This window comes from Arvicola amphibius, chromosome X (genome assembly GCF_903992535.2).
Source record: "Arvicola amphibius chromosome X, mArvAmp1.2, whole genome shotgun sequence".
NCBI classification, from domain to species: Eukaryota; Metazoa; Chordata; class Mammalia; order Rodentia; family Cricetidae; genus Arvicola; species Arvicola amphibius.
The window spans coordinates 93,944,310-93,956,729 of record NC_052065.1 but is presented as its reverse complement, the minus strand read 5'-3'; the positions used below and the strand labels follow the sequence as shown (position 1 = coordinate 93,956,729).

The following is a 12,420-nucleotide window of genomic DNA, read 5'->3' as shown; positions in this document are numbered from 1 at the left end:
TTTCACATATTACATATTATACATTATATTTTATATATTATATTATATATACTTATACTATATTATATTATATATAAGTATAATATACATATATTATATTATACTTAAGTATAATATATACTTAATATATATACTTAAGCATAATGTAATAAGTATAATATAAGTATATTATATTATACTTATTAGTCTAGTGTGGGATGTCTTAGCCAGATGCCAGGTTTGCGTTCAAGTAAATCCAAAACAGAGAGCCCATATGTACAAAGGGGTCTGAATGAGAGATCAACACCCAAGAAATGGGAAAACTAAGTTCACCAAGATCTGGCCTTCCAGGGGAGGATACAAGTACTTCCTAATCTTATATGTACTTTTTCCAAGTGGATAGAAGCATTCCCCACCTGGACTGAAACTTTTCAAATCGTAGCTTAAAAAGTTCTTCCAGGAACTGGCCCCCTGATATGCCCTACCCCTAGCCATGGGGTTGGTCTGGATATTATAGCCAAAACCTCAGTTAATAGCTAAAGCTAAAAACTGATTGTGTATATTGACTACAGATTTATGGTCAGGTAAAAAGAATAAACAGGGTGTCAAAATAAACTAACAAATCTCTCATTAGAGTCCAGCAAAGGATGGATAGCCCTCCTTCCTTTGCTTTGATTTGGGCCACTGCAGCCCATATAGGAGAGATTTGCTCCCATGAGATAATGTTAGGAAGACCTCCCACACTGCTTCCTAGGCTCAGAGATCAGCAGTTGGCAGAACTAGAACTCTCTAACCACTCCTTCCTTAAGTCACTACAGGCCCTCCAGTCCTCCATAAAGGAAAGGCTATTCACTGGACTACCTGAGAGAGAGACTCAGGCAAACTCAGATCCATGACCTGTTTCCCCTTGATTCTGGTGAGACAGTCTGGGTCAAGCAGGTATCCAAAGAAGCACTGAAATCTATACATAGTGGTTCTCTCCACTGCTATAGCTATGAAGGTAGCTGGTATTACACCAAGGATCCACCACACCCAGGTCAAAATGTGGAAGCCACGGATGTCACTGTCAAATGGACTGCCTCCTGGACTATGGACCCATTAAAATTAAGGTTTCATCAGGCCACAGGCCTTTCCACTCCCTGCCTCTCTAACTCTTCCTGAGTCTTATGTTTTGTCCTATGGGTATGAATATAGGGTCGTGATCCAAACCCACCACCCACAGACGTAGACCTGGGAACTGAAGAAGATAGATACAGGTAGGAGATAGCTAATGTGGCCACAGACCAGCAACCCATATTCCATCTTGACCATTGCTCACTGATACCCACTTCAAAGGTCTCGTTGTATTGGGGAGATATGTGGGAGTTTGTCTTTTGAGATAGGGATACAGAGTTATAATTCTCTTCATGCTGGACAGCTGGAGCCCTTAGTGGCCAGGAATAAGGGAGTTTCCATCGCAAAAAATGTCATTGTGAAACAGAAGATTCCTAAAACATTCCTTTAAAAACGATTCTGGGTCTTTGGGAAACAGGGATAATCTGAGGGGGCCCGACTTTATGCCTCAGGAAGGGACCTATGAATACATTTAAACTTCTCCTCGAGGTCCCCAGAACTTTGGGTCCTGACAAAGATCTTTCCATGCCAGGCCCAGGCCGACTTGCCCCTGCAAAGCAGTTAACACACCCAGAGCCACTGCCCAGGAAAACCACCCCCACTGTCCTACTAGCTGAGTGATCCCATCTCTCTTTTCTACTCTTGACAATGTCTCTCACTTAGTTACTCATTTCCAGCCAGAAATAGGCCTTAATTGCTGGTTATGCTTAAACACCTGTTCCCTGTACTACATAGAGATAGGAACTAACCAGACTGTCAGCCATTGACAGACAAAACTCACTGGGACTGGGGTACCCCAAGAAAGCATTAGAGGACTTAAACTGCGCACTTCCCTTATCCTGATGCCTGCTAGTCTGCCTTATGGGTTAATACTGCATCTGGATAACAATGCTAGTACTGAGCCCCTGAGACTACTTGATGTATGCATGTACTAATGGTTTGACTAAACATGCCTCTTCTGATACTTTCCAAGCTAAAAGACAGGTTGGTTAGGACCTGGAGGTATTAAAAGTTTCCATTTCTGAATTAAAAAAAACAGTTAGATTCCCTTACAGAAATACTCCTGCAAAGGGAAACTATGTATGACTTTGGGAGAAGAAACATGTTGTTTCTATGTTATTTGATTAGGAGTAATTGGAGAAATCCTTGCCATGGTTGGAGAAAATCCCAAAAAGAAAGAGATGAAGACATAATTATGAAGACATAATCTCTGCTCTTTTGGTCCCCCTGGTTAACTACTCTGTTATCAGCACCGACTGGGCCTTTAATTCTCATTCTATTGGATGAATTGTGGGCCCTCCATCTTAAACTATATGGCCACTTATGTATCAGTTCAGTAAAATTAATGATCCTTGGGTCTAACTACCTCTTTATAGCAGGGTGAGTCCATGACTTGACTCATTCACTAAGAGCAGTGGGGAACATAACAGGGCCCCAGAATGTAGCATGCCCCCAGTCCTTAGCACAACTGACTCCATGGTGGAAGTATATTCAAGCTGTGAAACTCAGCAGGTCACAGCACCATCTGCCAACACTAGAAGAAAGACCTAATCCAGCAAGATCCATAGTTCTGAGAACATCTCTAAAAGTACAAACCTTGCCTTTTGGCTTCTATAGCTCTGCTTTTGGCTAACTGTTCTTGTTAACTTGGGTAAGCCAACCCAAGACTGGATTTTTCTGCTTAAATGTTCACCTTGAGAAAGGATGTGGGCTACACTGGGATCCTGAATGCCTAGTGTAGTCATAGGCTAGCTAATAAATAGTTTCTATTGGCTTAAATTTGTGTTTGAGCAGTGCTCTCTGGTGGACACCCCACAACAATTATAATTACAATCCCCCCTGCCTTTTCCTCCCTCCAACCCTCTCAAATATCCCTTCTTACTCTTTCAAATTCTTCAGCTATTTTTTTCAATCATCATCCCCACTTCCCATAAGCATATAATTTTATCAGGATTCTAACTTCATAAATCACCTACAAAAATCAATTGATACCAGATGATTTGATAGAAAAATTCCACTTTTAATGTCTACTATTCTTAAAGAAAATGGAAGAATGACTCTGAAGACAGTCTTAGACCTAAAGACTAGCACCTTAAAAATAGAAAAATAGAAGAAAATCTTCAATACACATGATCACCACAGACGTTCAAATTTAACTGGCTCTGTCTGGTTGGACTCAAGATTGGCAGACGCTTGTAACATTTGTCTCTTTCTGTCCCTTTCTTTTCCTCACTTTTGTCTTGAGGTTGTCTGTCACTAATACACCACGCCTCTGCCACTAGGTCATACATTGGTGAGTGTTTGTGACAAGTCTTTTCATATGCAGAGAATGTACTAAATGCAACATTGGGATGAGGAGAAAACCCAAAGGACATAGAAGAAAAAGGTAAACTTAAGTTTTAATGACATTTTATCTAATATAAAGTGCCAAAATAATGTAATGTTAACAAGAAAGAAATACAAAACAATTTCTTATTATATTGACATTTTAATAGTTTTTACAGTCTATATAAGTAACATGAAAGGTATAACTAAGTCATTAAATTTTCATTTTTCTTCAAAGTATGAAATAATGTGTTAAAGAGAAACTGTATATATGAATTATGTTATTATAATTTTTCTTCCTGAGAAGTAAAGGTAATTCTTTTTCACCAAAACCAGAATTAATAGAAATGGCTTTAAATACTTTCTAAGTTAATTTTTTTTACTGGTGGTCCTTGTTTGTTATTTCAACAGATAAAATGAACCAAATTTGATTTAAGGTTGATTTATTACTATTACCTGTATCTGTGTGCAGTGTGTGTGTGTGTGTGTGTGTGTGTGTGTGTGTGTGATGTGTGTGAGTATAGAGGTATCAATTCCATGGAATGCATGTGAAAGACAGAGGACAACCCTTAGAAATCCATTCACTTTTTCCACCGTGGCAATCAAGTGGTCAACTTCAATGACTGTACTTACTGTACCATCCCGATGACTTAAAATCCAATTAATTTTAACAGTGCTTTTACTGAGTTGCTCCGAAATCCAGTATGCTAACTTCTAAAAATAGAAACAGTATGAAAATACACTATGCTCACTTTTCTTTCTTATTACACCTTTAAAATGCAGTCCATTTCATTGCAACAAGAAAACACTAAGCACATATAATTATTCAATTTCAGTTCTTTAGTTACTACGTTGTTGAGTGACAGAAATGTTACCGTATCAACATGTGACTGCAACTGAGCTACTTTCAAAGAAATTCAGTATGTTAGTTACCATTTCAATATACCAACATTACAATTATTAATTATTGACTTTGTGCCCTTTGTTTCTTACCATTTTTTTTGGATGTGCAATGTGGTATTTTTATCAATCACATTGTGGAATGATCAAATATTTGGAATTAATATACGGATTTGGCTAAAAGAAAGTACAACAAATGAAGCAACTATAGTGGAAAAGGAGCAACAAGAAATTCAAACAGAATCATGTATACAATGAAGGAAATGCACATGGTGCAATAAGACAAAATGATTAGGTGTAAGTAAAGTATCCAAAGGAATAACAGTAAGAATTATGCCATGTGTCCTAAATGTCTTCCTGAGCTAACATGATAAAAGGTGGTCTCAAGCTCATGGCTAATGGCATGTGGTTGAAATTTTGAATTTGTTAGCTAGTTCAAGAATGGCTCCAGGGAAAGTGGTAGAATCTTAAAGCAGGCTAGTTCAAGGAGGCAGATCAGTGTAGTCCTGGTATGGGAGTTCCTTCTGTTTGTGTGTTGCTTTCATTGGTTAATGAATAAAAAAAACTGCCTTGGCCTAGTTGATAGGGCAGGACCTAAGTAGGCAGGGAAGAAAACTGAATTCTGGGAGGAAGAAAGGCAGAGTAGGGGAGAAGCCATGATTCCCCCACCTGAGACGGACTTCAGATAGAATTTTACCTGGTAAACCACTGCCACGTGGCAATACACAGATTAATAGAAATGGGTTAAATTTAGATGTAAGAGTTAGCCAATAAGAAACTAGAGCTAATGAGCCAAGCAGTGCTTTAATAAATACAGTTTCTGTGTGGTTATTTCAGGGCTAAGCTAGCTGGGTGACCAGGAAAAACAAGCAGTCCCACTCTGAAACATAGTCCCTCCCACTCCTGCAGGCCGTATAGGGACTAGGGCTCTTGCTCTCTCTGTTTCCTGGCCTCACGCATTGGAAGGATCTCCCTCTGTCACCGTGCTCTGCCTTGCTGAAGTTCCAAAGCAGTGCAATTAAACAAGCATGGTGAAAAGTCTAAAGGAGGAAAGCAAGCTTCCCTTCCTTACTAGTCTACTATGTCAGGCATTTTACACAACGACAGAAGGCAAACATCAAACAGATGTGAGAGAAAGCCTCCAAGATGGTAAAATTGAACCCATGAATTCTGCTGAGAAGAGACTGAACAGAACATGTAACAAGAACAAGGGAAATAAAACGGGGCCCAAGGAGGTAAAACACCTTTCTTCTATGCACTAACAGTCTGTGGAGAAACAGATAAGCTACAGAAACACTGAGCCTCTGAGTGGCTACAGGCAGGAACCTTGTCGTGTCTGTCTGTTCATTTTGGCTGACTACAATACTATCCCAAACCAATCCTTGGAAAAGGAGTATGAAATAAAGAAAAACTGAGTCACTCAATTTGTAATGCTTACACATTCTTTCTCTCACTGTTAAATCCAGATGGTTTCCTATAAGAGACTGAAGACAGCCTTAAATTGAGATGCTCAATACAACTTAGAGGATAAATGTGTTGGTTTCAATAACTACCTGGCCTACAGAAACATATCCAGGAAAGGTTAGAGTGTCATGACTGGTGTCCAGTAGCTAGAAGTAAATTTCATTGAGGACAGAGGTACGATTTATCATGACTTCCTGATCTATATCATACTGGTAAGAAGAATAATGGACAACTCAGCCTCGGGAACTTTAAACTCTTCCATTTTCTTGTCAGAGGTATTCTTCATAAGGACAGTTCCTCTCTCTATTTCCTGACTACATTTCCTACAATATATAAATCTGACATATGGAGCCTATGGCCCTCAGGAAAGAACACTGGGTGCTTGAATGGCAAGTATCATTACTGAAAATTGGTTGAACTGTGAAATTCACTCTGATAAAGTGATCAAGGTCATGTCAGTCCGCTGTGCTGCCTGTAGCATCATCTTCAATTGTGCATGCACATCAGCAAGCTTCTGTCGATCTAAACTGCCCCGAAAATACCACCGCTCATAGCAATGCACAGGGATGGGGTAAACCACGTATTTCAGCTCCATAAGCGGTATTAAGTTTTGCAGGATCCTCACGAGCATAGACATTGTAATGGGGTTAGAAGCAAAACTAAGCACACGGAGGTGGGAACAGTGGCTTAGAGCTGGGATAAGAGAAGTTATGGTAGAATCTGTTATAAGACAATGATTTATCTCTAGATACTGCAAGGTACCAGAAACATTTTCCATAAGGGTTTGGAAAGGCTCACAATCTTCCCAAGATATTGGATTGTTACTGAGATTCAGCAGCTTGAGTTGGGTTGCCTGAGGACACTGGGAAAGAAATCTGAAGTCTTTGTAAGAAAGCTCACAGAAAGGCAGATTCAAGAAATCCAAACCAGGTGGTAGGACTCTGTAGGGAGAAAACAGAAAATTAATGCTGAAGAATGAGGAACTGGTGGTGGTAATATATCTAAGAACCTAGAACAAACTTCTTTGTACATATAGTGCTGCAGCAGCAAACCATGTGGACTTTAAGTAACTTAATAGGCTTGTGGCTCTAGGAAAGACTTTTCCACTCTTAGACACAGATTTTCCATCTACAGAACATGTACAAGATATTATTATGCTTGGTTCTGAGAAATAATGAGTGGAAAAATTTAACCTAGTTGGAAATTATAATCCACACAGATCTAATTCTACTATTTGATGGAATGAGTCAGGGATAACAGCCAACTGAATGTTCCTAAATGACAATCACTAGATTCTGGGCCTGATCCTTCAGCACAACACAGGAGCAAAAATGACCTGACAATTAAACTATGGGGATTTTTGATGAGTACATATGTCAACACTACAGCATGAAATCTTTACCTCCTTCTACCTCAATGCTTGTACTTCATCTCTAGATACCTAGAGAAAGACCTTTTCTTTTCATTAGGATATGTGAGGTCCTATATTGTATGAGTATAGTTGTCTGAATAAATGAATAGCTACAGTTTATTTTTGTAATCCTGACTTTTTCTTCACTATAAATGAAGTGCTCTAGTGAACAGTCTCAAAGTTCCTGTAGTGTTACTGCTGAGGAGAAGGGAAAAAGAGATTCCATCGAGGCTTAGGAATGCCATAGTCTAGTTTCTTTCTTGTCTTAACAACAGAATGTCAAGGAAACCAGGTACCTCCCCTCAGACTCTCACCTGAGCAATTTGTGTAGGCGATTTGTGAGGCAGAAGAAAGACAAGCTGAGCTCCTGAAGGTTCTTCATCCGCTCAAGTTGGGTAAGGAAACTTTTGAATGTTTTCCCATTCAAAGATTTAAGGGTGATCTTAGACAGGCTAAGACTGTCCAGGTGGACCATGTGAGACAAAAGGGTTGTAATATCACCAAGAGAAGCCTGATCAACTGCCAGGTGTTCAACACACAACAGATCCACAAGTTTCAGGGTATTTTTATACTCAGACAGTTTATAGATCTGCAAATCTCGACAGCAGAGGTGCAAGGACCCGGAACTCTCTTCAACTTTACTCAGAAGCAAAGACAAACACTCCCTTGCTCTCAAGGAGCCATCCAGGGAAAGGTCCACTAGTAATTCAGTGGGGTAGCTGGACAACTCAACCTCAGGCACTACATTTACAGTGTTATGTTGGCCTTCTCTCTTCGGGGCAGGGATCTGAGAGTAAAAACAAGACTGAAAACAGAAAGGAAATGTTGCCCTGGTTTGAAAACATGTGGTCCTGCAGTCAGCATCATGCCTCAAATCTATGATCTTCAGTTTGGAGCTTCTGTAGGGAAAGGAGGAGATAGCACGTAAGAGAGGTGGCATATTTTAATACAGTCTAACAGAACTAATGATAACAAGTGAAGATAAAACTCGTCTGGTGCTCAACTCCATACAGCAACTAAACGCAGCACTTTCCAGCATTACCTCTGTCCTAGAGTCTCCATCAATGCTCACCCTTTTCAGTGCTTCTGTCTTCTAAGTAATATGCTCATCATGTGCACCAACCAATAGCATCCTCAGTCACATCTCTTACAAAATTAAAACCCTCTAGAAGATATCAGATTCTTTTAAATAACCTCAACTGAGAAGGTGGAAAGAGTGTAACATCTGGAGGGGGTGAAGGACGCCAAGAAAACAAGGCCCTCTAAATCAAGATGACACACACACATATGAAGTCACAGAGACTGAGGCAGCATGAACAGGGCCTGTATGGGCCTGAACCAGATGGGTCCTAGAGCTGAAAGACGTGGACATATGCCCTCATCCCTAACCCAGAACCTATCTCCAACTGATAACCACCTGCAAATGAAAATATAGTTTCTTCTAATGGACTCTCACCGGGGGAAAAAGAGACTCTTAATGGAAGACTGCACGACCAGCAGCAGATGGCCAACAGAAAACCAACTCAGTGGCATTTTTGGAGGTTCATTATGTCAAATGTTATGTCTGAGCTGTTTAAAAAAATATCTTATGTTTTAATTTTATTTATATATTTAATTTTTCTCTCTTCTTACCCTATAGGTCTTTTGCGTTTTATTGTGGGTTCTAGTGTCATGGGTTTATGGGATTCCTGGCTGCAATTCAGTGGGTTTCTACCTCTATATATGTTCCCGTGCCTTTTCTCGGGCACTTTTCCTTCTCTTTATTAGTTTTGTCCTATTCTGATGTGTTAGTTTCTGTTCTATCTCATTTTATTTTATTTTTATTCCTTAGAAGCCTGTTTGTTTTGAATGAGAGACAAAAGGTACTGGGTTTATATGGGAAAGGAAAGAAACTAGGAGGAACAGAGGTAAGCAAAATCATAATCAAGATATATGAGAAAAATATTTTTAAAAAAGGAAAAATTAAAAATAATAAGATCTCAACAGTTGGACCAAACACCTCCCATCCATCGACAGAATTTACCACTAACTATCTTTGCTGTATCTTTTTCCTCTCCTGTCACAGGGTGAAGAATAACCTCTGGCTGTCTCTCCATGTCACTATCATAAGAGTCTTACCGGGAAGCAGAGTTTACAGCAGGAAGCACATGAAGACCATCCACCATGGCTTTTAAGAGTTCACCGTGTATTTCATGTCCTCTTAATGTTCCGATGTGGAGACAGAAAAAGGGCCAAACCTTCACCATTGCTGTCAGTGTCTTCTTATGCCCACCCAAGAGGGCAGCAGTGAACAATGGAATAAAGAGTTCCCTTGGAATCTCCTCAAGGGATTGGATTATTACAGTCTCAGTACTGAGCAGACTCTGCATAGCAAGGTCTAACAGTCTGGCTGGGTCCTTGTGGTCCATCTTCATGAACCTGTATAAGGCGAGAAACACTTAGCAGTGCTGACCCACTGCCAGAAATTTAGGAAAACATTTATAGACTAAATATATGGTGAGTCAGATAATGATTTCTAGAGATCTTTATTATAGGCACAGGTTAGATATTGATCTGGTTATATAATTATGTATATGAATATGTAATATACATATAATAAAATGACCTTTGAAATTAGCAGTATGTTAGAAGTCAACATTAGGTAGCTACCTACCTGCTAATATTTCCTCTGCAAAGAATACAAAATCAACAAGAAGGAGAAATGTAAATATACACAAAGGTAGTGTCTTCATTTTTCTGGAAATGGAAAATACTAAGTCATAAAAATAGTTGTAAGTAAAAGAGAATGAAACCCCAGGACATCACCATAACCAGACTTTCTGGCAGGTGAAGAGAGATCAAAATTTCAAAAGATACACATAAAAGCTGATGATTTGCGGCTTCAAGTTATTCTGAAACAACAGGCAGAAAGATTATACCCGGAACAAGCCGAAATTAAGAATACTATGTCTTTAAGGTCAAGGAAGGCACACATTTTTAGGGAGTAGACTAAAAAAAATCTCTGATTTAAATCCTCTTGCTGTCTCTAACACAGAGAACTTAAAAATCTGGGAATCTGGAAACAGAATAGTGACTCTGAGGGTCAGGGAAGGTCGGCAATTTGAGTACTGAAAGTGAAAAAAGAATAGCTGGATATGATCAACATGGGATATATGTAGGGGTAAAAAGATGTGAGCTGGTTCTATTAAAATGTATGTGTGTTAACAAATAATACATGACATCAAATAAGGACTATTATGATTTAACACTGCAGTCGTTGAAACACAAGGCTTCTGGGGAAGAGTAAATCAAACGAGGATCAGAGATTTATTGCCAGGCACTTTGGAAAATATGGACAATGAAAGAAATGAAATTAAAAATATGGAAAAATAGAAGAAACAATGAAATTGGAACATACAAACAAACAAATAGTTTAAAAGACAGAAAAAATTGGCGGACAGCAAGCAGCACAATTAAAACAGATATATTATAAAGCAATGTGATATCAAACAAATAAGAAAACTTAAGAGAAAATACAAGAACAAACATTAAAATTACCAGTAAATAACATTTCTGTTTATCACTTACATAGCCTATGATGCTGCATCATAGCAACCTGTACAACCTAGAGTAACTTGCTGAGTGACACAAAAATCATCCTAGTCAAATGCAAAGAATTGCATTTACTTGAAGCCTCTCAGAATTGTAATTCCAGCATATATAATATCTAAGAAGTCCTGAGAATATATCGCAGGTTAAAAAAATAGTTTCCTTTTGTAGCTTAAAAGAACAAGAGGGGCTGCTGATTCCATCCCATCAGTCAAAAGAACTGTGATTCTTTTATGTCCAGCAAAAGTCAAAACGATCTTACAAAAAAGGAGAGACTTTCCCAGACTCCAGAAGCAAAGGGTGCTTTCAAACTGTTACAAATGCTAGTAAAATTTGTTCCAGAATTTGCAGAGTTTACAAGTTTGCATGTTCCTGGGTGCATATATGAATATTCAAAGAATTTTGCTCAAAGCTAAGTTTTGGGTAAGCTTAATGTCTGGTTTAAGAATGGCTCACAGGTTCCACTTTAAGGATTCCAAAGCAATAGTAATATAAATTGATTTTCTTCCAGACAAATTTAAAATTAAGAAGATATCACTTCTCCTAAGCTAATATATCTAGTTATTGTAATTTTAAAAAATCTGCAAACATTTTGCAAGTTAATGATAAAGTTCACATAATAAAGACTATGCAAGACAGTTAAGAAAAATAAAAAGACACCTGAGAAGGGAGTTACGGTACCAGACAAGAGAGCATACTACAAAACTCTAATTACAGCATCATGGTAGTGATGCAAAAATAGACAAACAGCCCATGGGAATAGCTTAGAAAGCTTGGAAACAGAATCCAATACCAAGGGAAAACAGTGCATTTTAAACGTAGTATGGTGAACCACTAGAACAAGAATGGACACGTACTGTGTGGTGCTAGAGCAAATGAGACCATTAGGGAAAAAATAATCCAAGAGACATGCCACATACAGAATAGTTAAAGATAAAGTCATAACTATGAAGCCATATAATGTTTTGAAGAAAGCATACAAAATTTTAACAGGATCATAAGGAAGAGGCTTTGTAACTATATAACTTAAACTTCGGGGCAATTGAAAATGAATGACAATCAATCTGACCACATAAAAATAAAAGCATCTCAAACTATGAATCATAATTAAATCAGAAAGTAGTTAACAAAATGGGATGATGTATTGGTTCCACATATTTGACACATTTGGTTAATAAACTATATATCTAACTCTAGAATTTAGGGACTAAGGATCAAAACTTTGGTATAGAAATGGAGCAATAATGCCCATTGATAATTTACAGTAAAGCTATGAATGGTGGGAAGGACTTGTAGGAGGAGGGTTAAAGGATGCTAGAAGCATTCAGATAGGATGGGGTGTGACAGTAGCCAGAATGCACTACATGCACGTACAAAATTGTCAGAGAACAAACTGATTAAAAGTTATAAAATCATACCAAGTACAAAGAAAAATATAGACCATGCTGTCTTTCATGTATGAAAGCAATAAAAAAATGACTTTCTTCATACAAAATATACTACAGGATGAACTGGGCCAGAAACTTACGGGGAAAGGATGGGAAATAAAAACACGGCAGAAGAGATGAGAATAGGAGTGACATTTATATAAAAATACACTTTGGAAAAGCTTTTCTATAGTCTCAAAAATCATATTTTTG

The 12,420-nt window shown here is 38.3% G+C and overlaps 1 protein-coding gene across 1 annotated transcript; it reads right to left on the bottom strand.

Annotated features, from left to right (window-relative positions):
- Positions 1-6,208: 6,208 nt before the first annotated feature.
- Positions 6,209-9,606, bottom strand: LOC119805492 (melanoma antigen preferentially expressed in tumors-like). The gene is made up of 3 exons (XM_038317454.1): positions 9,311-9,606; positions 7,507-8,091; positions 6,209-6,722 (listed from the first exon to the last, which is right to left on the bottom strand). Exons 1-3 carry the CDS (start codon positions 9,604-9,606, stop codon positions 6,209-6,211), a joined length of 1,395 nt encoding a protein of 464 aa, XP_038173382.1.
- Positions 9,607-12,420: the final 2,814 nt, after the last annotated feature.

What these genes read in the sequence shown, in the direction of transcription:
- LOC119805492 (XM_038317454.1), bottom strand. Translation starts at nt 9,606, where the DNA reads ATGAAGATGGACCACAAGGACCCAGCCAGACTGTTAGACCTTGCTATG. An exon ending in GCTGTAAACTCTGCTTCCCG is followed by an intron (nt 8,092 to 9,310) that starts GTAAGACTCTTA and finishes CTTTCCCTACAG; the next exon opens with AAGCTCCAAACTGAAGATCA. An exon ending in CGCCTACACAAATTGCTCAG is followed by an intron (nt 6,723 to 7,506) that starts GTGAGAGTCTGA and finishes TTCTCCCTACAG; the next exon opens with AGTCCTACCACCTGGTTTGG.